The sequence below is a fragment of the Heloderma suspectum genome, chromosome 5, assembly GCF_057233095.1.
Source record: "Heloderma suspectum isolate Gila_16-S chromosome 5, 16-S_ref, whole genome shotgun sequence".
Classification (NCBI taxonomy): domain Eukaryota; kingdom Metazoa; phylum Chordata; class Lepidosauria; order Squamata; family Helodermatidae; genus Heloderma; species Heloderma suspectum.
In genome coordinates this window covers 51,372,426-51,400,079 of record NC_139462.1, presented here as the reverse complement: position 1 = coordinate 51,400,079, position 27,654 = coordinate 51,372,426, and the positions used below count along the sequence as shown (strand labels likewise).

Below are 27,654 nucleotides of genomic sequence, written 5' to 3'. Positions count from 1 at the left end.
AGATAACTTAATTTCTCTGGCAGAGCTACAACATCACAACGTGTAGAAAACCCTTCTTCAGAGCCATGTTCACATGAATGTTCTAAGGGTATATCTGCACTGGCACTCCTTGAAGCAGTTGTTTCAGTTTGTCACTTCTTGTCCTAGGACTATTTTTTTTTCTTCTTCCCATACATGCATTCTTCCACCTTGCAAGATGGCGGGTTTAGTGTTTAAACAAACATGAAATACACAATTATACCTGGGTACTCACAGACACACACACGTAACTTTAATACAGTGTGCAAAAAGGATGTGTGGACCACAAGACATGGTCAAGTAGCCAGTGTGGTGCAATAATTTTTACAAGCACTTTCCCCTAGTATATGCTTTTTTTGTATGCTATTTCCCCTAATGTATAATTTTTAAACATTTTTATTAGAGATTAGTTCTTAGGTTAACTTCGGGTTGTTTAACCCAAAGTGTCCGGGTTCACAGAACATGCAACGACCTTCAATCAAGCCGATTGGAGGTTGATTATGCAAAGTGGAAAGTGGCTCGCACACAGCACACAACCTGGCTCTCTCCTAACCACTTGCTCTCTACAATTCTGGGAATCAATTAGCTCCTCAAGGAGAAGGGAGATGGTTATTGTCACTAATCTATCTTGTAGCTGATGCTTAGCCCTGAATGAACCATGAAGACAAGCCTGGCTAAAAAAAAACAAACCCAACAGTACAAGTCTTGCATGAATGGCCATGTACTTCTTAGTTAATATTGGGGAAGTTCATCACAGTAGATTTTTTTTTAAAATCATGTCCCCAGTTATTACTCAAATGCCTGTTAAATGGCTTGTAATGGTCTCACATGAGGTCTGGACCTGGCTGAAAACTCACAGGCCAAGCCACACAGATCTCTTAACTTGACCAAAGAAAGGAACAGTATATTGTTTTGTTTGCATCCAAACTGAAAACATGGACAAATCAATTTCAAAGACACAAAAGGTACTAACATCAAACAGACAATTGGCTTATGGGAGTGATGTGTATAAAAGGCACACTGAGAAACAGCATCACCACAAACACCAGATATCTTGGCATGAGAAGGCCAAAGAAGCCAAGAGAAAAGAGGGCATGGCACGGCACAGAGAAACAGCTTTAAAGAGAAAGAAGAAGCAGAGCAGGAGATAGAAATGATACCAAAAGCTCTGAAACTTTATTTCCTTCAGACAATCCAAGCAAAACAGATTTCTGAAACCACTACAGATCTCAAGAAAAGATCTGGAGAAGCAAAAGACCAAGATGATGTGTGCAGCTAACCATTTAAAGTCAGGGCTTTTGCTTCAAGCAAGGAGTCCAGAAAATGGCCTTCAAACCCAAAGCAGACCTGGTATATTCAAACCCAAAGCGGCCTCGAGATTAAAACCCTAAACTGAGGTCCTGATATGCACTCTGTACTGTATTTCATGAAAGTACCAGCCGTACAAATGAAAACTTCACGAAAAACATTGGTGACAGATCATTTGCAAGATTTCTCTAGCAAACATATATTCATAATACGTAGGCCAAGTTATTTACCTGTATGGATGCCCCAACCTTCTCATTGCAAAGACTGCACACTAGGGCCCATCTGCTGCTAGGAATATGGGAGACCTTTGTGATTGGTTCCATCTTTTCTGGGCTGCCAATGCTCACCTAAGGATCAATGGATAAATACATTTTTAAAAATCAAATAGTGAACAATGGGAAAGCCCAACTATTCTGGAGTTATTTGCTACATGGAAAAATACCAAGCTAACTGTTCTAATGCCAAGCAGTTTATCAAAATATATCTAGTATCAAAACTATTTTAAGGACAAAAAACCACACATTTTTATTCTGCCCTTCCTCTAAGGAGCTCAGAGCAGAATACACAATTCCGTCACATACCCAATTTCGTCCTCGTAATAACCTTGCAAAGTCAGCTGGGCCAGAGGTGAACAGAAAGTAGATCTCCAGATGTTTGCTACTTCAACTCCCAGAAGCCCCTGCCAGCATGGCCAATGGTCAGGTTGAAGCCCAAAACATCTGGAGATCTACTTTCTGTCCACCCCGGGGTTAGGCAATGAGATAGTGAGTGGACCAGGGTTACAAGTGAACAGGAATTTAAACCCAGGTATCCTCAGTCCAAATCTAACACTTTATCTACTACACAACACAGATTCTCTCCTGAACTCAAAAGTAGTTCCTGAATTCCAAACCCAAACTGGAACTTGTGCTCTTTTCTCTATCTTCTTTTATTCCCACCGCAAGGTGAAACTGTACTGTGTGCATGCACTGAAATATTATCTTCCTCCTGGAAATCATATTTGTTTTAGGCCTAGAAGCTGCCTTCTGTATTCCAGAAGTGAGAAGAAAGTAGATCTCCAGATATTTCAGATTTCAACTCCCAGCATGGGCAAGGGCTTCTCTGGGATTTGAGGTCAAACACATCTGGAGATCTACCTTCTCTCCACCCCTGTATATTCTATCTGCTTCCTACTGGCAATGGCTGTATGGACATTACGTTCCTTGCTTCCATGTATCTTGTAAGGGCAGAGAGATAGCCGGCAGGTCCCTCCCAGCATGGCCTCAGATGAAGGTATCAGCCTGAATCTCAGTGTTCCCCCTCTTCCCAAACTATGCTTGCCTGCTCCAGCAGGGTGTCAGGAGAATCCTCCATGGCCAGCTATGTCCCTGCCTTTATATGGAGCTTGCCATCTCACACATTCTCCCCACCAACACTACTGAAAAGTCTCGTGAAGCTTCCAGGCCCCATGACGTTGCAGACTACCACTCTTTGTCTCATGGAATCTCCTGTTTCAAGGGCAACGAGCTGTGGCAAGTCTCCCCAACCAGCTGGCATCACTGATATCATCCTGAACAATGCCTGCCATGTTTATCCATACCACCACCGTGACTGTCATTTCTCACTTTATTTAAAAAAAAAAAAAAGCTGTGTCCTCCATTCTGAGCACGTCCAGATAAATCATTTGTCCAGAACACCCACCTCTGGAATCCAGAGGGCACAGCTAACGTGGACCCACTTAGTCCCGCTACGAGTTGGCTTCATGGCTCCGCCTTTCTTGGGACACAACAAACACTTAGGCTGAACACCAAGAGCGCAGGTTCGGCATAGCCAGCTGCCTTCTGGAACTTTGAGGATGCCGTAACATGCCTGTTGTCACAATGTCACAGAAGGGAAATAGAGAAAAGGGGGCAAAGTAATATGATTAAAATACTAACAGATCATCATAAATGGGGCACTTCATTTGTACGAGCTTACTGTTAATATTTCTATAGCACTTTTTGTGTACAGAACTTTGTTACAATCATCTTCTTGCTCAGCCACACAACAAATGTGTGAAGTAGGTCATATTACAAATGGGGCATTGAGGCTGAGAGAGACTGAACAGAAAAAATCCACCCAGGGAACTTGCGGCTAACTATCTTAATTCCAGTTGGTAAAAACACAAATAGCCCAGTCCTAAGCATGGCTACACTAGAACATTGCACTGGGTACAGCAGCAGCAACTATACCTATAAAGCATCACAGAGCAACACACACAGCTGGAGCTTAGCTTGCTACTTTCACCACCAACAAACCAATGAAGGCATGCTTTTTTTAAAAAAAGGACTGGGTAGTGGCTCATTTCTCCAGCAGCAGGAAAACCAACAAGCAATGCACCTTTTTTGGATTGTGTCTGTACACTTTTATGAATTCAAATGTTATGCAGTGGTATGGTTATCACTAAAGCAGCTTCCAAGTGGTTGGGACTCCATGCAGATGTGGTATTTCAGGAATTGGCTTCCCAAAGCAATCAGCTGGACCATGTAGAAAGCCCACCCAGGCATGAGCCACCATGAGATCTGGCCAAGCCATGTGTGAAGTAAATTACAGACATTACCACAGTCCTGTAGATCCCCAACCATGCAGAAACTAGTTTTAGTGTTCATGCCAGCATGGCTACATTTGCATCTAAGTTTCCCCGAGTTATGAGCAAGGCCTAATACTGCACCATGTAGAAAGCTGGAACAGGAAGTATAGAGGACTATCTTAACCAGCTGTGTCAGGAAGGGGAAGGCAGACTCTTGCCTGGGTTAATAATGATCTCAACTGGAGTTAAGCCAGGACTCTGAAACCAAAATAAGAGCATGACATATTTATATCGACCTCCACCTGAAAGATGAGAAGGTGAAACAGAAAAGGGGGAGGCAGTGTGCCAAGAGCACTTGGAGTACTGGCTCAACTATTGCCCCAAGGAGGAAAGGGTGACCACAGCTGTGGCACTAACATTGCTTCTTGTAGCAGATGCACTGACCGTAGAGAAACCTCGAGTCAAGCTGCTGTTAGTTCTGTTTTTAACCTTGTGCGGTTCAATGTAATCACAAGGAATGTCTGCTGGCTTATCAAGAAGATAAGTTTAAAAATAAAATAAAATAAAACTCTGAAGTCATTTTGCAACACAAACAATGTTTCTGTGGCACTCAATGGCAGCCTGTCAGACTGGACATGTAAACCCATTTATATGACTTTATCCATTGTAGCACCCAAGGGAGAAAAATACCCCTTCCTTGCTTATCAGACATTACTGACGAAAGGATACACTTACAACACTGGAGAATAAACAGAAGCACATGGTAGACTACTCCCTCAACAGGAAGTAGCCAACCACAAATGCTGATGTATTAAAAATAGCCATCTAAATTTTCTTCTGCACCACAAGCCGTGTCATATTTCTGTGGTAGGCTGCTATGCCGTGATGCCTTGTACGCTTCCAGTAGTGTACATTATAAATGAAAGTGCATCACATTCCACGTATAATGAACATGCTTTCTATGGGTATGGCTATATACACCAGAGAGAAAGCTGGCAAGGCTTGTAAAAGAAAATGAAGAAGAAAGAAAAGTAATAGCCAATTTAAAAATATCTAATGATCTGTCTGTGGGTCTGGAACACTTTTGAGCAGTTTAAATTGAAAAATGAGAAGGAATAAAATGAGGAAGACAAATGAATAAGAATTAAATGAGGAAGAAATCTTGCAATCTTTTCAGAGAAGCATAAGCACTTTCTATATAGTACATAAGCAGAAAATTTGCCTACGCTATAAAATTAAGGGATATATTTTATTTATAGATTATGTCAGGAAGTGTGATCCACATACAGAAGCCTTCCCACATATAGAGATGCATATATTTTGGTGCAGATGTTGCTCATGACAAGAGCTAGACCTCATTTTGCATAGGCCTACAAGAAAAGGAAGCAGCTAAATTGGTAGATTTACCAAATAACAGGAATATTCAGGAGCCCAATGGATAGTGATGGAACAAACACAAAAGGTCAAATGTTCATATGCACAAAGTTGCAAAAGGCCAGTTTGGCATTCAAGAAACCAAAGCTAAGATTTAACTACCTTCAGTATGAGCATTTATGGAAAAGCGCCTTGGAGGCCATAAGCCCCTAGGCACAAAAGAAATGCCCTGCGGCATCTGTGAACAAAACAAAAATGCAAAACTGAAAGAGAAGAAACACTAACGGAAAGAAAGAATAAACAAGAAAGAAGAAGAATCTCAGTCAGAAATGGAAGAACTTAAGAGCCATGCTGGATCAGACCAGGGTCCATCTTGTCCAGCATTCTGTTTATATAGTGACCAACCAGCTGCCTGCGGGAAACCCATAAGTAGGACACAAGTGCAATAGCACCCTCCTAGTCATGTTCCTCAGCAACTGGTGTACATAGGTATATTGCCTCTGATACTAGAGGTAGCATAGAGCCATCAAGTAGCCATTGATAGCCATTGACAGCTTTATCATTCTTAGAAACCTGAGAACATGCCTCACAATAATGCTGCTGCAGTTGTGAAGGAACTGAGTGGGAAGAACAGGAACCACTCCCTTTGAATGTGTGCAATGAGAGGGAGGAATGTGCTCCTGCCAAAACATTCCAAACAAGGTACAGAACCCATATGTGTGGGCCACAGAGACCACAAAGAAGACCTGCATCTTCAACACAGAATAGGAAGTTTGTAGCCTTTAATTACTAAAACAAAATTTTAAAATCTGAAGGCATGTCGGCATTTTCCAAGTGTTGCTTAGAATTATAGGAAGCAGGGAGAAACCTCCAATAGTCAGCCACACTAATACTGTGCTCAACTTAAACAAATCTCTCATTTCTTTCCTCTTCATCCCTGCCCCTTTGCCTCTAATGCATATATGTCTTTCACCTAAGATTCCCAAACACCTTCAAAAACGCCAATGGTCTGAAAAATCCCATTGCCTTCTCACCACACTGAGATCCATACCAACTAGTCTCAATATTAATTATTGTTGCATCTGGATGCTGTACCTGATGAACGCAAATATTGCATTTGTCACAGAACACCATCTCATTGCCATCTTCACCATCTGGAGACTGGCAAACATCGCAGACAACATCCTCGTCATACTCTATTCCAAGCCCTTCCTCGGTCTCGATAGCATGATTCATGTTGTCATAGCATCGCTGTTCAAATTCTTCCATGATTCTCTCCATGGTATATTCATCCACTTCAGGCATCCCTGAGAAATTAATCCAATGACACTTGTTTTTGTTTTTAATAATCAAGACACAAAGGTACCGAGGGACATAGTTTCTTATATCAATCTTCACCAAGTAGCCATATTTCTTTACTAACAGCAAATTATTGAAAAAGTGGGCTATTTCTATTTGCAGACACTTTCCAGCAATTTGTTGATGGGAGCTATTAGCTACCAATCACAAACATCACAGAAAAGTGCAGATCATTACAGTATGCTTCACTTTTAATGCCAGTGATAATCAAACATACATATTGGATCAAAACAAAATTTCAAAATCTTTATGTTATCCTTCCTTTTCAAGTGGATGATTAAATTTCTCATATAGAGGCTCTATTTCCAAATATTCAGTCTCTAGAGTCAACTGCACATGGGGCAATTTTACCAACAATTACTACATCACAAACACCTTTATAAGCCTCTCCTTATAAAGAACAGCACACCTTCATAGAGGAAGGAAGGAAGGAAGGAAGGAAGGAAGGAAGAAAGAAAGAAAGAAAGAAAGAAAGAAAGAAAGAAAGAAAGAAAGAAGCCTTTCTAAGCTTCATTTTGTAAGAGACTGCTCTGCACTTTAGGTAATTTATTTGAGCTCAGCCATTTCACAGCTGCCCCTTAAGGCTTCTTAATTGCTTAATAAAAGCTTTTTAAAATGATTCCTGCTGCTTTTAGAATGACTATTTGGTTTTAACAATGAATTGCTGCTTCAGAATAAATGGCAACAATTACAAAAAAAATGGGTGAAACCATTGTCAGAAGTCCAATACTATGTCGCCATCAGTTAGTATTTATTATTTTATTTATTTAAAACATTTGTATCCTGCCCTATTTCATTAAGATCTCAGATCATAGTAGGGCCAAGAGGTTGGACTACTGCAACACATTAAATGTGGGGCTACCTTTGAAGATAACCCGGAAGCTTCAGATGGGGCAGAACAAGGCTAACAGAATTTCGATTGCTACAACCAAGGTTTATGCACATTATGCCAATTTTAAAAGACCTGCATTGGCTATCTGTTCACTTCCAGGCCCAATTCAAGGTCTAGTTCTTACCTTTACAAGCTCTAAACAGCTAGGGACTGAAATACATGAAGGAGCACTTTCTCCCACAATAATCTACCCATACAAGATCTTCTGCTGAGGCCCTCCTCCAGGTCCCTCCTACATCAGAGGTATGCTATTTAACTAAGAGGAGGGCTTTGGGGGCAGCAACATCCAGACTGTAGAATGCCCTCTCCAAAGAGGCCCACCTGGCACATACCTTACTATCTTTTTGGCACCAGGGGAAAAGGTTTTGATTCAATCAAGCATTTTAAAGTGTTGTAATTTTTAGTTTGCTTCAATGGTTTTATCTGTTGATTTTGTTGCGTTGTGATAACATTGGCTGTAGGATGAAGGGCAGTATATAAATTATCATGTAATCCTCCCAGGTAACTTTTTTTATGAGGCTGGCTAAAAATGTAATAAATAAATAAGGTAAATAAATAAATAAATAAATAAATACAACTTCACAAGGGTGGTTAAATTATTTCTGCCGATTCTAGAGAAACCTGAAGGGTCTGGAAGCTTCTTCAGTATCTAAACAATTTTGAATACTTCAAATATTCTATTAATACATTTAAAGTTAAGCTGAAATTGGTTTTACTGACATGATGCCCTTTCTTCCGTCCTTCAAATGAATCCTACGAATTCAAGCTTTGGGAAGATGCCAGTCATCTTCTCACCTAACAACCTAGGAGTAGTGTTTCCATTTGTGCTAAGCTTTCCTTTTCCCTCAGATCCCCACATCCCATTAAAAGCCTTGTCAAATCAGTGAATATACAAAGGTTCCCCAAGTGCACTTTGCATTGCAGAATTTACACAGTAGATCTGCAAAATAGTCCTCCAATAACACTGTTGTCTTCTGTCACCTGCATAGCGTCCCCAAATTTCAGCCTCTTATCACTTAGCCCTTTCTTTCTGGGGAAAAACATGATGTGGGCATAAAATAACCCCCATAAAATAGCCCCCAAAGATTTTGCCATTTAGGTGTCTTTATGTCCCCAAAACAATGCAATGTTTTTGGGGGCATAAAATGTTCTCATGGATTTTTCCAAAGAGCACTAGCCTAGGGAAGCAGGCTTAAGTACACTGGGTGTCAGTAGGTTGGCACAAACAACGAGATGTCATGGGGAAACATTTACCTCAGCAGAGTCAGATGTCTTATGGGGTTAGAGAAATACACAAGACCAAAAATGTTACTTTTTAATAATAATGAAGTTTTACCTAAAGTTTTACTTTGACTTTTATGATACTTTTCTAATATTTTGAGTTTAAAACATACTTCTTCTGTCACCACAGAGACATTGTGGGGCATTTTACCACTCCAGGATACATTGGAAAATGGTTTGAGGCAGTAAAATGCTTCCACAAACACATTTGTGTTTATTTTTTATGCATGTTGGATAATTAACCCTCCCCTCCATACACAGAAATACACAACTTGGTTGTGAGCACTTTTCTTTTGCCACTCCTCTTCTGTCCAGAAAATACAGCTTAACCAGACACAATATAAAATGGCAGATGAGCTACCATCACCCCAGCCTTGCTCCCTGTCACTTCTCTCACAGCTCAGTCAAAAGTTGGCTGTAATTGGATGCTGCACTCACCCATTTCTCTGAATTCTTCATTGGCCAGTTCTAACCATGCCACATCCATGTAATTAAGGTCATAGCGACATACACTCTCCGCCAACGTTCGAATGTCAACATACCCGAGCTCAGGGGGCTCAGAACCTGAGGAAAGGATGTACTTCCGAGGTCTCGTAAATATGACTGCTTTCGTCTCAGAGACAATCCTGAAAGTGTAGTAAACAGGTGTTAATTATACTGTGATTTAATCCTCCTGAAAGTGGCAAAACCTCAATCCTCCCATGCAATTACTGCCAGAGGCTTCAAATTACTGGCAGCAAAAAAAAAAAAAAAACTGAAAAGAGATTATCTGATGATCTTGTAAAAACAGAATAATGTGTGGCTGTAGTAATAAAAATATATTTGATTTTATATATTGAAAACATTTATATCCTGCCTTTGCATTTTGAAAAAATGCTCAAGGCAGCTTACAACAGATTTAAAATGGTAATATCTCAATAAGAAAGAGATACCCAGGAAACAGAACACAAAAATGTGTAGTTAATTTATAGAAGTAATCTGCACAACTTTTCTACAGTATTATTAACTTCATGTGGTATCATAATATATCAACATATTTATAGACTGATAATCATTCTTGTGTTCACTGCAAGACAAAGTAATATCAAAAATGTAGCAAATACGCAGAAAAAGATAGTATTTAACATAATGTACAAAAAATGGACCATACAACATAAAACTCAATGCCAGAACAAGGTTGGGGGGTGAGGACCAGAACAAAGGGGGGGGGCGGAGGGAACAGCATTCAAATGGCACACCAGTTCCTATATCCATGGGCCTGTTGATGTAATTTGGTAATCCGTGTTATTCCATTGTTCCAGAAAATACAAAGTTGGCACTCGACTGAAATCCATACACTGAGGGGAGTGGGTGTGAATGGTCAGTTGTTGTTGTTCAGTCATTAAGTTGTGTCCGACTCTTCGTGACCCCATGGACCATAGCACGACAGGCCTTCCTGTCCTCCGCTCTCTCCTGGAGTGTGTTCAAATTCATATTCATTGCATCGGTGATACTATCTAGCCATCTCATCCTCTGCCTTCCCCTTCTCCTTTTGGTGAATGGTCAGTACAAGATAGATATTTCTGCGTCTCAAAAGACAGTAGGAATTCTCCATCTTCCACTCTCAACAATGATGCAGCACAGAGTGACAGAAGATGTTAAGGACCCTCTATAAAAATTAAGGCATGATCCAGTCCCACCACAAGCACAGAGCCTGTGCATTGAGGATTCCCATAAACTCCATAGAGCATATTTTCTCCCTATTCTTATGCTGAGCAAATCCCAGCAGATGGGGGGGATAAGTCAAATGACAATATGAAAGGTGTTCATAGATCTCTAGTGTCCTCTAACAGCATGTTGTACTCTGGAGAACAAGTGTATTGTGTTTAGCCTATGGGAATTCTTGGTTTGTGGATGGTATGCCTGTAGTGGGACTGGATGGTGGCCATATATTTTATCTTGACTTTAACGAATTTCCCACAAGCCTCAAAGTTCATTTCCACAGAGGTAAAGTACTGGCTCTAAAAACAGAGAGCAGGAAAACAAAATAGCCCTGTTCCTGGTAATCTAGAAAATCTTCTGTAGTTATTTTATTCTAAGAGGAACCAGTCTGCAAAAACTTCTTATCTAAAAAATTCCATTATCTAAAATATTATGTAAACATGAGTGTAAAATACAAAAAGAGGATGGGAAATAAATACAGCCAAGACAGATTAGTTATACAAATTTGGTTAATGTTTTAAAAATGTTTATAAAAACCACTTCCTTTCTGCCTGAATCTAAATTAAATAAATCAAATTTACACTAATTATAAGATTTGGATATGTCCAAAATCAAATTTAGAATACGGGCTCTACAGCATTTTCAGCATTAATTGTGCAATCACAGATCTGCTTCATAACATAGCACTACCCTTCAAAGTTGGATACCAGCATTTAGTTAATTTAGGCTGCAATCACATGGAAGAATCATGGGACAATACTAATGAGAATGAAGAATGGAGGTTACAGACAGACACATTTTATACAATTGCTTAGAACTTTTCACAAAGAAACCTCACATTCAGCAGTAAGGCAAGCCCACAGCAGTGCTTGCTTTGGGTTAAGGTGGGGTATGCTTCCCACTTCTTTTATGTCCAGATGCCATTGTGTCTAGCACTCTGGGCTTCAAACCCACCAATCTGAGTCAAAATCTCGATACAGCCTGTGGATTTGGGGAAGGACCCGTGCTCAGCTTTAGAGCATACGCTTTGCATGCAGAAAGTCCCAGATTCAATTCTCAGCACCTCTAATCAAAAGGATTAGGTAGCAGATGATGGGGAAAGCATTTGCCTGAAAGCCTCAAGAGTTGCTGCTAGTCAGAGCAGACGATACTGGGCTAGATGACCTGGTATAAGGCAGACTGCTATGTTCCCCAAGACTATTTATCTATCTTAAATGAATGCACAAGGAAGGTAAATCTGTATGAATGTGTGCACTTTCTAAGATAACCTCAATTTGGTTGAATGTTAGATAATTTTGAATTCTGTAGAGCATTATCGTTCTTGTTGTTGAAATTGGTTAAGCTGTGTGTAAGTAGCACTGGGACTTTTAGAAAAACAAATGGAGACCAGATATGCAAGAGCATGAGAGAGAGTGACTGAGAACCTCAGGGGGTCTGAAAATTAATTTTAGTGTGGGTCAGCCCTCATGATCACCAGATGTCTAATCTGTTTCCCATGGTTGCAAGGCTTCAGCCACAATTGTCAACATGCATCTTTTTAGCATATACAGAGTGGACCAAAAGTAGGTATACAGTATAGTTTATTTGCATTTTATTACATTGTTTATTACGTTTACAGTTGTTTAACACTGTTTAATCTTGTAAGTACTCGAAATGTATTCCACTTAACTGATTTAACTGTCACTCCGTCACTCACTCTTCCCAACTGTCATTCTGACTCCACCCACACATCTTCTACTCACACATTCTCTCCCCTCCCATCAACAGTGTAAACAACTGTATACCTACTTTTGGACCACCTGGTATGTCCATGGAACTGGTCATGCAGTTTACACTGCATCCTGGTTGGAGTCACTGATTAGTGTGCCACTTCCAGATTTTAATTTTTATTGGGGTGGGTGGGAGAAGCACATTCCTCATTAAAGAGGTGTATGTACTTACCCATAATGCAGACTTCCCCAACCTGGCGCCCTCCAGATGTGTTGGACTACAGAGATCTCAGGGACTATGGGAGTTGTAGTCCAACATGTTAGAGAAAGCTGCCAGAACATCTGAACTGACATCACAAGAAAACTGGATCTGCTCCCAATGCAGGGCTGCAACAAACCTCTGGCTAGGTTTGTTGCAGGGCTGCAACAAACCTCTGGCTAGAGCTGCTTTTCAAATGGTAAACAGCAGTCTTCCTTCTGCCAGCACATCCAGTTATAAGCAGGCATGTGGCGTGCATCCCATGTGAGGTATCTGACTCATGAGTAGATTTGCTGCTAGAGAAGGCTCTGCCACTTGAGATGGAGCCAGTGCACTTTCCCAGGGCAATATCAGTTGACTGGGAAGGGCTCCATTTCAAGGAACAGGCCAGAATCCTAGTCACCAGGAGATCTGTTTATAAGTTAACAATCCAACAGGCTGCTTCATACGGCAGGCTGAACTGCTTACTCACAAGTAATTCTTGTGCTGCTTTTCTGTAAGGGAAAACTGTAAAACCACAAAAAACAACATAAGAATAATTCCAGGGGATGAAGGTCAGCTTGCCCCTCCTTCTCCCAGAAAGGATCAACTGGGGTGGTGGAAACACACCCTGGAACAACCTTCCCCAACCTGATGGTTATGCCTGGCTCTAAGGGTGAAACGAAATGTTTGTCAAATCAGTGCAGCTATGCTGGATAGTTTTGCTTTCTCTCGAGTAAGCACATACAGCCCCAATCTGGATCAGGACTACAGCATTCCAGGAAGGGGGGGTTTCACCTTCCCTCACACCCCCATCGGGGAGGGGGTGTTAAAAAAAAAGTCTCAATTGGAGTCAATGGAGACATTTTTCTTTTTTTTTTAAGCACCCCCCATGGGAAGGTGGGATTTCAAGACGAAAACCAGTTGGTGGAAGGGTTGTTTTTTAAAAACAAAAACAAAAACCTCACGTAATACCGTGGTACCAATCTGAAATGGTATGCTTACTCAACAGTAATTAAACTATCACACATAGCTACATGATGTGTGATTACAGTTTAGTTTGGCCCTAAGGGCCTTGGAATGTGGGCTATGTAAGGTCAGCAAGGCACAGAATGGAGAGAAGGGTAAGTGGGACACAAGTCTAAAAAATGGCTGTTGATGCTGGAGGAGGAGGAAGAGGAGGAGGATAAAACTGTTGGTGAAGAAATACAGAAGAGCAGCTGGGGAGAAAGACAAAAGAAGGCAGCAGCAGCAGAGTGACTTGGAGCTGCTCAAAAGGAAGCTCAAGGAAAGCAGCAGAATGGCAAAGAAGAAGAGGAAGAGACAGAGCAACCTTTAGCCATTCAGAAATGGCATGACTCAGGTGCCAGCAACAAGAGTCCAAGATACGGTGAAAGAGACTGCCCCTGTCCCAGTAACAGCAGCACTATATTTGTTATTAACTCTCATTTACAGTTAGGATTGTTTGCATTTGGTTAATACAGTTCTATTTGTTCTTAGTTCATACTGCTTTTTACTGAAATTCATAAAGTTAAGTAAATATAGTTATATATTTATTTCTTTGTTTGTTTGTCTCTCAAGCGATTGCAACCTGCCCCTCCTTGCAGACTGCAGAAGTTCCCTTGCAATTTCCTAGAACCATGCGATCAGACAGAACATAGCACTCTGACAGAAATCCAAAAAGTAGGCATTCAGAGGTGCTTAAAAAGTGAAGCAATGGGTGGCTGTTTTCTTCCTTATGGTTTCACCAAACTATACCTGGCTACTGGCTCTGGGATAGTCCCTGGACTGACTGGCACCTGAACTCCCTTCTCCCATTCCTGTCTCCAGGGATCTGCCAGCACATAGTACTCATCAGGATTCAGCTGGTAAGAATCAGGCAGCTTCATGGCAGTGATCAAGTCTGTTCTGAACACCTGCAAGGAAAGGAAGAGAGAGAGAGAGAGAGAGAGAGAGAGAGAGAGAGAGAGAAGGATGAGACACTGACATTTGATATTTACACTATGATTCACAGCTCCAGGGTAACCATGGAGCACAGAGCACAACAAGGTCACTGTATGAGCACTAGACTAACATGGCCTATTAAGAGGCCAGACGGCTAACCACATCAGCATGCTGGAACACAGAGGTGGAAAACACATCATTTGGACTCGGAACCCATCGCTCTATTAATTGCCCTCCTCCACACACATGACACAATCCAACTGGGGAGAAAAGAGATCATCAGTTCTCAATCATTTCAATAGAAACTGCAGATACTCAAAACCTCCCTAAGTAAGGCATTACAACCAAATATGAAAAGGCCCGATCCTTTCTCTTGTAAGGTCTGCTACTATCTGCACATCTAGGGCAGTAACCTACTTGACACTAGCATGATCGTAAATGGCACTGTGCTAGCATAAGCAACCTCCAGTGCAACGGGCCAATAGCGTTTGCTGGCACGACAGGCTTCCCCGGGAAAACCTGTTGCACCAGCAAACACTATTGTTGTTGTGCTAGAGGTTGCTTGTGCTAGCCCAATGTAATTTACATTAGCACTGGTGTCAAAGTCACTGGTTACTTTAGTGGCATCCTCATTTAAGACATGCCCTATCTCTCACAAGATCAGAGCCCAGAGATGATAATGTACTTATGGCCAAGTAGTTAAGCGCATGCTCCGCATCTTCAATTCCAAACATCTCTAGAGAAAAAAACCGCAGTAGAGCTAGCAAAGACCTCTGCTTGGGAGCAGCTGCCAGTCAGGACAGGCAATATTGTCCAGCCTGACTTGCCTGTCAGGACAAGCTAAATGAACCACTGATACAATCAGTATAAAGCACCTCCTTGTATCTCCACAAACCAATGAATTTTAGCAATTCTGAACTGGTGACCCCTGCAAGAATTTCTCCAAAAGATATCTGGACACAACTCAGCACTGTAAGAGGATGTACGTGACTGTCAGCAAGCAATGTAGAACGCAGCACAGGTACGTAATATGTCTAGAAAGCATGCTGTTAAATGTACGCTCTCAACAACAGCATCTCACCGGAGAGATCACATTGCCTTCTTTGGATCCAACCTACCTAATGCCACGCCTCCTAAGAGTTAGTTGCAACAAGTAATTTGCATGGCAGCAGTAGCTTTTGGACTGGAGACCCATACATCTCATAACCTAGGACTAAAAGCTGATCCTCAAAGTGCCTTTACGTGAACTATTTTGCATGGGGGATACTTTATTTGAATGCATCCTTATAGGGAAAGAGTTGATACTTATTCCATCAAGGGAAACTCTGGCTTTCTTCCATCATAAGGTAAAGACCAGCTTTGGTCAAAACCCTGTTCATAAATGCCCTCCACACATTCACACATACGTACAAATGTATGCATAGACTCCTCATTCAGACCTTCCACTGAACACACAGAGGTGAGGGATGCAGAGCTGGCAGGAACACTGATATTGGGGGCACAGACAGTGGTTGCAGCCCCCTGTGAATGCATTTTGGGGGGAAGATTTATAAATAGGGCTCAAGGGACAGAGTCTTCATACAAAGTACCCCACATGTAAATCTCATGTGTTAAAGTCACTACACTGAGTCTTTTAACATGTCCAAAAGGTAGCATGGGAATTGAGCCTAAGGCCCAAACATCAATTGCATTTTAATTTGTTCCTATGTGGCACAGCTGCTTAGAGCCAGATTTGTGCCCATTTAAGCAGATATAATACGGCAGAGCATAAATCTGTACCAGCACTGTGCCTGATTGTGAAAAAAGCATTCCATCAACCCTGCAGAACCTGAGTCACAATGTAAATGTTACTCGGAAGGATATAGGATAGAAGCAGGTCACAATGCATATCAGATGAACATCCATGTACATCCATTTGAGCATCAGTGCAGCAATAATGCTGTATATCAAACTAGCCACTAGAGGCCATGCTACATGTGATGGCTTTTATAATTTAAACCAAAATATCAGCCAGGAAAGTTTGTAGCCAAGTTCTCTTGTTTTGCAGCTCTACACTGCTTACCACTCTCACACCATCTGCCATCCAGATTTACAATTGCTTTGCAGCCACAGTTCAAATTCTACTTTGAATTTGAAGAATTTCTGAAACTAGTAAAACATCTTGGAAGTTGTAGGAAGTTATCAGCCACAAGCAAGCAGGGATGGGGTCCCTATCCCACATGTGTCATGAGTTAGAGCCATACATCTGTGCGGAAAAGCATTATACTGCACTTGCATGAGCTTGATTCAATCTGGTTTGTCACCGCTCATCAGCAAAATAGAAGCCGCAAAGTGGCAGGCATTAAACAGAGCAAGACTGTGCATGCCTTTTCCTCACGCACTCTTGCCAAGAAAATATGACAAAGCAACAAGAATAATTCATGCTTAGCACCTCATCTTCAAGCCTCTGTTTTAACAGTAACTGCTGGATGTCCTTTGCAACAAAAGGGTATTTACCAGGAATTTTTAAAAGGGGGAGGGGGGGGGAGAGAGAGAAGAGGCCAGATAATTTTGCCACAGACAGAGTAATTGAATCATTCCATGCAGTGCCAGCGAAGATCACCACAAGTCAGACACCACCTCTAAAACAGTCCATCTGAAGACTCAAATTGTTTATGGCCAGTACAGTCAGCAAGGCACACAGCCAGCTCTACTCCACACACTTATAGAGCTAGAAACAGATTGTCCAGCGGGCAGGTCAGCCCCCGGGGGGGGGGGGGCACAATGGGAAAGAGAGAAGCAGAATATTGTTTATCTGGCTAAAATCCTCAAACTCCTTATCATGGATTAATCTCAGTGCTTTACTGGGACTGATCCAGAAGAAATGGTCCTGGAATTGTTCTGTATGTTTTCCAAACACTGCTGGTGGTGAAGCAAATGTGTTTCACACATTTTGCCCTGTCCCCCAATCTGTCTTGCTACAGTCTATGTCATGAGTCCTTCCACTTTTCCCCTATCAAAATAACATCCACAGATTTCTTCAGACCAGGGATTTTTCAAAATCTACAGGTGCGCCAAGTATAAATTTAAAAATGGTTCAACAACCCCACCCCAAAATATAAAAGGAACAGGTGATCTTGCTGGCTGGATTCACTTTGGGGTGTGGCCAGAGTAAAAACATGGATATTTAAATGTATTACAGGGAGAGAGTCCCAACAGCTTCCACTACCACCAATCAGACTCAGATGATGAATGGAGGCACCCAAGAGATGCACACACAGCAGTGACTGGCAAATCTTCACTCTGCTTCCTTGTCTAACAGAGATGTATATCACATATAGCACGAAAGAGGTTGGGAAAAGGGGCACTCCTGCCTTAATAACGGCTCCTTTCTCCTTAGAAAAGCCTGCATCACCCTTTGTGACCCTTAATTCCAGAGAGAAAGAGAGAGATTTCAACATTCTTAATATCCTTTCTTTACAGAATAAGAATAGTACTACAGCTACCAAAGATGAACTTTAAAAAACGCTTATGAAAAGAAAAAAGTAAACAAACATTATAATATTGATGGGAAAGTGTTGCACTATCAAGAACTCTACAAATGCTGCGAAATATCAAAAGCCACAGAATAATGTTGCTCTTATTCCAGGCACAAAACTTCAGACATCATCATCATCTTAATCATCGTTATTATTATTATTATTGATCTGAACTGTCTGGGAGAAAAATAGGGTGTGACCACTTTTGAGCCTGAATATTTGTAGTGAGTTGCTTTGGCTACACACAAAGGAGGATTTAATGGAACATCAAGGATATAATTTCCAAGAATCGCTGCCTCGTATTGCTACCCCTGCTGCTCTGCAGATGCAACCAGCATGCCTGGAGCCAACATTGTACTGATCTCTAAAACAGTGACTGGCACACAGATCTTCACATATAACTTTATGAACTAGTGCCTGAGTTTTCTTGTTTTCCTCTCCCCTCCTTCCCATTCCTTTTTGCCTTTTGCATAGTATGTTGTAGATTGTAAGCCTGAGGATAAGGACTGTCTTGTTTGCTATTAATTTTACATAAGCCACTCTGGGAGCCTTATTCAGCTGAAGATCAGGGTAAAAATGCTTTAAATTGACAAATATAAGGAGCTTTGAGGCTGATATTCTGAAGGTAACATTCTGGAGTCTGCAAAACAGCATTCAGTATAGATTCAAGATAATACAAGGATGAAGATAGTACAGGAAGAAGGGGAGAGAACAGCATTTCAAATAAGAAACATAGAGCACCCAAATCTAGTGGTATATTCCAAGGATGGGATTTCCATAAACAACTACTTTCTCATCAGTTTTAATGGTAGAAGCAGTCCTGTGCATGCATTCTTTATACATGTAGAACTGCTTCCACCATTGGAACAAATGAGACAGGCCACACTCATATGACCACTTTCAGCCATACAATCCTGCCCGTACACTTGTCATCATCAGGGGCTCTGGTCATATGCCTGCTGGTCAGACCAACTAGACTGGCGAATAAAAGGAGCAGGGCTTTTATCGGTGGTGGCCTCTCAATTATAGACCTCTGTTCCTGCTGCTTTGTGCCTTACATCTTCAGTGAAGGCCTTTAAGAAAGGCCTTATATATGTTTATATATTTTATAAACATAATTGTAGAAACTGTCCTTTCTGAGTAGGTAGACAATACATGTGTTCCACTCTCAACTACCTCAAACATGGCTTCATTTTCTCAATTTTGATAGTGCTGTTTTTGCATATTTATATGTGCTTATCTCCAACCCATTTATTGCTTGTAAGCTGCTTTGAAATGATCTATCTCTGAAAAGCGGGATATAAATATACTAAATGAATAAATAAAACATTGACTTGGCCAAAGGCCTATAGTGACAACAGGGTACTAAGTGTGGAGAAGGAAAAAAGAGTTAAGAGGTTTGAATGGGCCAAGTCCCTAAACATGTTAGATATCTGGTTCTAATGAACCAGACAGAGTCCAAGAATTCAACCTCCAACAACAGATCCCTTTTCTTCTAGTCTCCTATGTAGCCCAAGGGACATCTGCCAGTTTGTAAGGCACGCACCAGATTGCACCTGGTGATCCATCATGAAACATTAAAACTGATTTGTATTTCCTGCTTTGATCTGAGTTTCTCAAAGCAATGAACATGAGGCACTGAAAGAGACAAAGATTTCTGGTTTGACCACTTTGTTGAACAAGGACTATTATTCATTAGTGCCATGTACTGGCTAGAAAACTACAGAAAGCACTCCTAAAAATGCATTTTCACTGTTTACCACAAATCAAAGACAAATTCCCCAATATACTTTTAAAAAAGAAAGAAAAGGACTAAAAAAACTAGGTTGGGTTGGTGCCAAACTAACCCAATATTCATGGCTAAATAACTAACTTGATGCTGGCAGGGACTGTGGCAGCAGCTGAGCTCCCTGATCTCCTGGCCAGAAGAAAGGTTGCTGGGTGCCAGCTGAGATGGAGCAGAAAAGGAAAGAAAAAGAAGTATTAGGAAAAGGAGGCACATATGTGTTTCAGCAACATGCAAGGGTATTTAACAAAACAATACCTCTGATGGTTTTCGATCCTCATGCTTGGAGCATGAACTCCTCCGGTGCTGAGACCTAGAATGCTGGGACCAGGTTGACAAGCCTAGGAGAGGGAAAGAAACACAGAACTGAGAAATGTACATGCATCGGTCCAAAATGGCTTTTCTTGCCCCCATTCACAAAAGCTATCTCAACCAATTTCAATGGCATTACTTCCCTAAGGCAAGCAAGAGCTATAGCCTTTCATTCCACTCCTCAGTCTGTTGCATAATGGACCCACAGGAAGAAAACTGCTGGCTCAGTTTAATGTCCCTGGAATCACTTCCACATCATTTTCTTCCTCCCTATAGATTACACAATAAATATAACAGTGGCTGCCATGTTGGAACCTGAACTGTTCAGATGATACCTTTTACTGGACCAACTACAGTGCTAGTACATGGTAGCAACTAGCAAATATTTTAAGATGCTGGCAGCTTTTCTTCAGCTTTTTCTTCCACCACCACAATCCCACCCTGACAGAAGAAGTGTTTTTCAAAGACTAGCTATAGTAACCTACAAATACAGCTGATCTTATGAAAAGGATCTTATTATATTAAAGAACATAATAAGTCAGAAACTGTAATTGTGTTACAAACTTTCAATTCTTTTTTTCCTCTTTGTCACAGTATTATAGTAAATTACTTGACTGGGCTTTGTTATGCCCAAAATTATCTGGATAAAACATTATTTTTATTATGTACATATATTGTTTTACATTCTATTATACACAACTAAAACAGTTTTTTATCACTATACAGACCCTAGCTAATCATGTATGTTCAACACTTACTATCTTCCTGGATGCTGAAAAATATTGTGGGCTAAATATTAGAAAATAATAAGGATATCTAGAGCTGAAATATGAATTCAACTGCGGATAATTCCCTCCACAAAAAAATCAACAGCATCAGTGGAATGGAGGGATATGTATTAGACTTGGAGATTTTGCAGAAGTAGAACTGTAATGTTTTGGAACCAAACTTGTAAAGGAAATCCACATCCTGTTCTCAACTTGCCAGCAACTGATAACTAGATGAATTACTTCCTCTTGATGAAGTCAGTTGATTCAGGGTTTGATAGAAAGCTCTAAATCCAGGTGTTTGCTCACAAATAAGATGGGGCAGAGATGCCCATGGGGGAGGTGGGGAGGAAATCCCAAAACTCAGACTTGCCAATACTATAATTTCTAGGAATGGCGGAAATAGCCATGGAAGCCAGCGGAAACGGGGGGGGGGGGATTTGGACTATAAACTACCAGAGATCTTAGCCTCCAGAGCCTACATGACAGGAAAGGCAATTTACTGGAAACAAGTGAGAAATTAGCAACTAAGACCAAGGAAGCACCTGACTTCAGTTAAGAGTTTGGGAAAGAAGGCATCACTTTTTAGATTTTTTTTTAAGTCCTGAAATATTTATTTAAAGAAATACAACATAACTTAAATATAGAAGAGGAGAAGCCCAGGGAGCTCTTGTCATCAGCTCCTGAGGGGACCATCAATGGCCTGAGAGGATTGTTGGGACAGCCTCTCCCTCACCTTCTTTGGGGCTACTTAAGGCCTTGGGGGAAGACAGAAGAGAAGAAGCCCAGGTCAGGGGCCTCATGCCATCAGCTAAGCGGGCAATTAACTGCCTGAGAGAACTATATTCCGATGTTTTCTTGTTTGTAACTTTATTTCTTTCAATATTTATAAATTGTAAATTGTCTGTGGTGCCTTGGCAGGAAGGCGGTATAGAAATGTATTAAATAATAAATAAAAATAAAAATAGATATTAACCAAACAACTAACACCAAAAAGACCCAGAATCTACATCAAAACAATCAAGTCAGTATCACTGTATATACCGATGACAGTTGGCCAAGGACGAACAAGGCAATAGAGGCCGGTGGCTCCTATTTTGCTGGGGCTGTGTTCTACTCTAGGTTTTAGTCAGAACCAGCCACACCTCTAAAGGAGCTATCTAAGGTCCTGAAACCCATTCGAAAATGGTCTCAGCACTTTGGATAGCTCCTTTAGAGTTCTGGCTAGTTCTGACTGAAACTCAGGATGGAATCATAGCCGCACCGAAATCCGAGCCAGCGGCCTCCACTGGAAGCAAGTACAATATAGCAACCACACTGTACAGCAAGATTCGACTCTGACATCAGTTGAGAGGCAGATACCACTGGGAATATATAGATGAACATTATTTTGAGATGTTTCAAGTTGTGATGCTGAAAGACGGTATCTATGAAGGACCCAGCAGCTTATGAACTGAACAGCACTGAGTGGAAGGCTTGCTTGCTTTATTTATTTATTTTTAACATTTATATACCACCTTATCTATTAAAAAGCCTTCAAGGCTTTCAGCAAGTCATCCAACAGCTGTGCAAGAGACTAGCTTTGGCTCAGCTGGAAGCTAAATCACTTGCTAACCTGTGAACAATTGGGATAAGTATGCCTCTCAATACCAATTGCTGGGGAAGATAAGAGGAAGAGCGCTGTCATGCTCACGTCCTGCATGTGGTCACCTTGTCCGCCACTGTGAGAACAGAATGATGGACTATATAGGGTTTTGGTCAAATCCAACATGGCTCGTCATTTCTTCTTCTGTGTGGATGGGGAGGAGAGACGAACGGGCAATGAGTGAGAGGTGAGGAAGAAATTGAAGCTCCTCCTCCTTCAGAACACCCTGGTGTGCTCGATCTCTCCTGACCTTACTTGCCCTTTTCCTCTCAGGAGATAAACATACCCCACTCACATCTTCTTACAAGTATAACTCATGCCACGTATAGGAGGAGGAAATATGTCTGTGCCAATGGGGAAGGGCAAGGATCCCTGGTGGTTCCAGCAAGGATGGTGGGAGGGAAGGAAGCATTACATACGCAGATCTGTGACAATGTGCTACTCAATAGTCTGAATAGTGCATGATTTTAATTAAAAAATAAATTTATCAAAATTTCAAGGCTCTGTATTATTTCTCATTCTTCATATTTAATAGTGTAAAAACATCATTATTTTTTAAAGGCCTCATATGAGCCATTTTGGATGAGATAAATAATTTCACAGATTTGCTGTCCTCCCCTGGAGCCCTTCTTGGTCATTTTATGTACCATACAGCCTTAATTTCATCGATTATGATGCCCACAAATCACTCCTTTGATATTCACAGGCCAGCCAAAAAATCTATAGATAAAATCACCAAATTGAATATGCCCTAGGAAATCCAAAGAAATGGCTATAGCAGTTCACCAGTTTTTCTTAAACTGAACTTCCAGGAATAATTCACAGAAATATGTTTTCATCTGCATGCAGAGTCCTGACCACCTCTGGGCACACATTTGGGTGGACAAATCATGTGTGACGGAAGAGCATAGATTCAACCAGCACCAATATCCATGAATGAGCCAGCTGGAAAAAGTGCTGCCAAAATCACGGAAATTGCTGCCAGCTGTCTCCATGATCACTTGGCTCAACATTATGTTTGTCCACAAAAGTATGTATATTATCAAGACAGCCAGGACAGCTCACATGAAGAGCCAAACATTTTGTCCATCAACCCATAAATGAGACCAAAAAAAACACCACCATTCTGTTGGTTACCAGGTGCTAGGAAAGTAACAGGGTATAAATAGCTCCACCATGCCCTGCTTGTGAACATCCCAAAATCATATAGCAGAGACCCTGTTGGAGTGCTACACTAGAATGATCTTTGGGTAATTCTTATTTTTAACATAAAATTTCCAAGTCAGAAAACTGTGAGGGAAAAAAAAAAAGCATGGAGGAGCTGTCCACCGAGCAGGCTAAAAATACCCAATCCAACGGATTTGCTGAAGCTATTCTTAAAATACTACCTACCAACAGCAGAATACAACTATATTGTGCCATTTTCATAAGGTTTCATAAGCGATAAACAGATTAGATGATGTCTCAAACTGAGCTGGAACCAACAACATAAATACTGCAAAGTAAATGCTTTTAAGAAGCAAAAGAACCCAGTTCATCACACGACTGCCAATCTTTGTCATTGTATAATGATGTTAAAACCGGCATTAACTTTATTTATTATAATTATTTATAGACTGTCTTTCATCAAAAAAGATAACAAGGTGGTTTACAAAATAAAACCAATACGATTTTAATTGATTTGAAGCCATTCCGGACTGTATATAGAAGATGAAATAGAAGGAAATAGTTCCAGAACAATGACAATATTTGTTGCAAAATTTAGGCTAACAGAAGGCTAACATAGCACCAAGGATGCTAACATAGCACCAAGGATGCTTTCCTCCTGAATCTTCACAACCCCAGTTGGAACCAGAAGTCAAGCCCCCAACTCTTTCAGTGCATATGATAATTTATATACCTATAAATTGGTATATACCTATAAACTGGTTTGTATAATTTATGTAAAATCCAGCCAGATTTAAGCCCCATTAGTTTTAATGCGAAACTCAAGCATATATTTAAATCTCTCCCTTGTTGTGTCCTATAAAATTTATTTTAGTTCAGTTTCTTTCCCAATCCTTCTGAAGGGATTGGGGCAGGTAACAACAGATTAAAGTAAAAAAAAAAATTTACAATCCTATCGAAACCGAGTACCCACTTAATATGCAAATTATATAGAAATTCAAGCTATATTCCATGTCATTTGAATGCCATCTCAAAACAGGGAAGTTTACAGAGCTTCCAAAACATGATTCGCATATAAGACTTGATGGAACTGTGGATCTAAAGTAAACAAAATGGCTCCAGCTGACATACAGTATGTGCCAATGCCTTCAGTGCCTGGGTTGAGTTGCAGGCTCAGCAACGCACATCAAGGAGATCATGTGACAACTACCAGCATATGCTGAGTTCTGTACACTGACTTTTAGCTCGCTGCTACAACCACTTTAAAGCAATCTCATTGTAAACATGTTTTCTCCAGCATGGGTCAGCTAGAGCCATTTTGATTAATTTTATTGGACAACAAGCTAATTGTATATTCCCCTTCCCACAGAGCTGGTGTTGGATTGCAGCCCAAGTTGCTGGAGTTAACATTTAATGGCCCGTGGTTATCTTCAGAATCTTCAGAAACAATAACAGGCCCGTGGTTATCTTCAGAAGAGTTCACTTTAAGTGTCTTTCAGGGGAAGAGAATAAATCTGACTTTCAGTGAACTGACATGCAAAAGGTATTACTTTTTCTTGATCCTTTCACCATTGCTTGCAGGTTTCAGGAATTTAGAGGGAAACTTGTTGATTTTCAACTTGTCGCTGCTTCTCTAGGGAAGTCATCCACTTCAGCATTGATACTCCATTTCTCTTTCACCTACTGTCAAACTGTTGACACTTTTTTTGCAATTTGGCAAACATTCCATCTGGATCAGAAAAAGTTTGCAGGAATATGTGATTACTAACTACTGCATTTTTGTAACAGATATTTAGGATGCAACCCTATGCTTGTTTAGACAGAAAGAAGTCCTACAACTCCCAGCATTTCCCAGCCAGCCATCCTGGCTGGGGCATGCTGGGAGTTGAAGGACTTCTTTCTGTCTAAACATGCATAGGATTGTACCCTTAATTGATATATTTACATTTTGTATGAGGGTATGATTGCTAGGTTCATATAATGGTCGCAATGTCAAGATTTCAAAAACATCACTTGTAACAGGAAGTTTTATTTGGTAGCATCTAAGTTAGCCTTGCAAGTAAATCCATAAACGCTACTAACCACCACCCCCTCCAAATTACTAGCCCCTAGGCAACATGTGCCCATGTTATTTATGGCCTAAAAGAATAAAGTCTGATCAAGTTACCCTGACTGCCTATGATAAGTAAGAAATGCATCCAGGTAAACAACAAGCTGAGTGGCAAGACTGATGCAGCGAGTCAAAATATGCTTAGACTACAGTCCAGCCTTAGCAAGCAACACTACCATGTCTCTTCCCAGGACACACAAGTCTCCCAAGCTAGATCACTTAGGTTTCCCCTTGTTCTTGAAAGGGTGCTCCCAAGAAAATAGTTTGTCCAATGTTACAGGGAAACTCCTGACTGATAAGCAAGAACTGATACTTGCAGTCTTAGAGAAAGTACATCCTAAAATGCATCCTTGGGGTTGATTTATTTATTTATTTATTACTGTACTTCTAAACTGACCAATAACTGAGGTTGTCTGGAAAGTGTATAATACAGTAAAAATATACAGCACAAACATGAGTTATGAAACTCTGCAGCTAGTAAAATCAAAACTACGTTCCTCACTTAATTCCACATTTCCAAGCATTGTGCTCCACATCCTTCCATGACCCACAAGTGGAGGCAAATGCATCCTGATCGAAGTATACACACTTCTCCACTTGCATATAGCTGATACTGCTATTACATTTAAAAACTTTTCTATGACCTGAAGGGGATCAGTCAATGAAATGTAATCCTCCCCACACCCTTTTATAATAAAAAATATTTATGTGTCATATCTCATTCAAAATGATGGTGGCAAAATGGCCAATAACTTTTCTTTATGGCTTGAGCTCAAAGAAAAATAGTCACCATTTTTAAAGGCAAGGAGAAAGAGTTCAAGCCTTCTTCTCACTATCTTCTGGGAGACTGCTTTCTTAGAGCCAGCTTAAAACTAAACAATACCAAAAAAAGATTAAGACAGACATGGCCTTAATAGTGCTGATAAAGAGCACTGCACTCAGGAAAAAAAAATGTAAAAGCCCTTCTATGTATATCGTCAGCCCTATTATCTCAGCCATATCAGCTCAATGGCACTTAATTTATGTAAATGAGATCACAAAATTCAACAGTTAGCATATTAAAAGAAAAGTAATGATGAGGAAGTCAAAATAGCAGAGGCTTGTCAAAAATGGCAAAATGCTTGGATAGAAAAGATACTTCGGAATTCAGTACACATATCTTTTGTTGGATGTCATCACTCTGTACATTAATTATCTGCTGCAAGTGTTCTGCATACATTGCTGTATGCACAAGTGGGATGAGGGAGAGGGACGAAAGAGAGATTTTAATATTTTTAAAATGAACAAGTTCCCATAAGCTTCCAGAACGTATCTGGTGTCCCAAGGAGCACACCCAGCAACCAATATGCTACGCTGCGTGGCAGAAGATTAGCTACAGAGCGCATAATGCAGAACACTGTTGTAAAACCAGCTGCAGAGCATCCAGCTGTGTCCCAGGAGCGCTCCAGGCTGCTATCATTTCATTGACACTTCAAAGCCTGAGCACTCTTGGAGGCTGCACACACTTTCCCCTACTGTAAATACAATGTGTCTACATTGCTAAATCAGACAGAGCACAGAGCTTCCAACACAGATGCCTGCTTAGCTGCTGTTCCTGCTTAGTGCTGGTATTTCCCTCTGCCCAGCTTCCTTCTGGGCTCTCTTTGAGTGACAGTGGACCCTGCTGCCAACAGCACACCATTTGCTGGAAAACCATGCAGCTGGAGCAGAAAATGGAAGTGGCTAGAACAGGCTGAGTTGCCAACCCATCATCATAAACCTTATTTCAGACTTCCTTCTACGCCTGCCAAGATCATGGAATCACAGACAATCCACCCACCAGGCCCACTCAATGCAAGCCACAATGAGCCACAGCCAGAGGGCAAATGCTGTGCAGAAAGCTGCCTGCAAATCAAACAATTCTAAACCAAAAAAACAGAGATCCAAAGCATGAAATTACAGGAGACTGCTGTTGGTATGCTCCTTATAGGAGACACA

General features: G+C 40.9%; 1 protein-coding gene across 8 annotated transcripts in view; it reads right to left on the bottom strand.

The window, feature by feature from the left end:
• The window catches only part of JADE1 (jade family PHD finger 1), a 100,703-nt gene that overhangs the window by 16,929 nt on the left and 56,120 nt on the right, over window positions 1-27,654 (bottom strand). For 5 of the 8 annotated variants that reach the window (XM_084856025.1, XM_084856022.1, XM_084856021.1 and 2 more), the window contains exons 3-9: window positions 19,935-20,017; window positions 19,764-19,838; window positions 14,187-14,344; window positions 9,219-9,406; window positions 6,344-6,555; window positions 3,007-3,174; window positions 1,557-1,673 (exon numbers count right to left, since the gene is read on the bottom strand). In XM_084856025.1, coding sequence (XP_084712151.1) covers window positions 1,557-1,673; window positions 3,007-3,174; window positions 6,344-6,555; window positions 9,219-9,406; window positions 14,187-14,344; window positions 19,764-19,838; window positions 19,935-20,017 — 1,001 coding nt within the window. The remainder of the gene's footprint in view (window positions 1-1,556; window positions 1,674-3,006; window positions 3,175-6,343; window positions 6,556-9,218; window positions 9,407-14,186; window positions 14,345-19,763; window positions 19,839-19,934; window positions 20,018-27,654) is intronic. The other 3 variants (XM_084856026.1, XM_084856027.1, XM_084856028.1) reach the window with 1 other exon arrangement.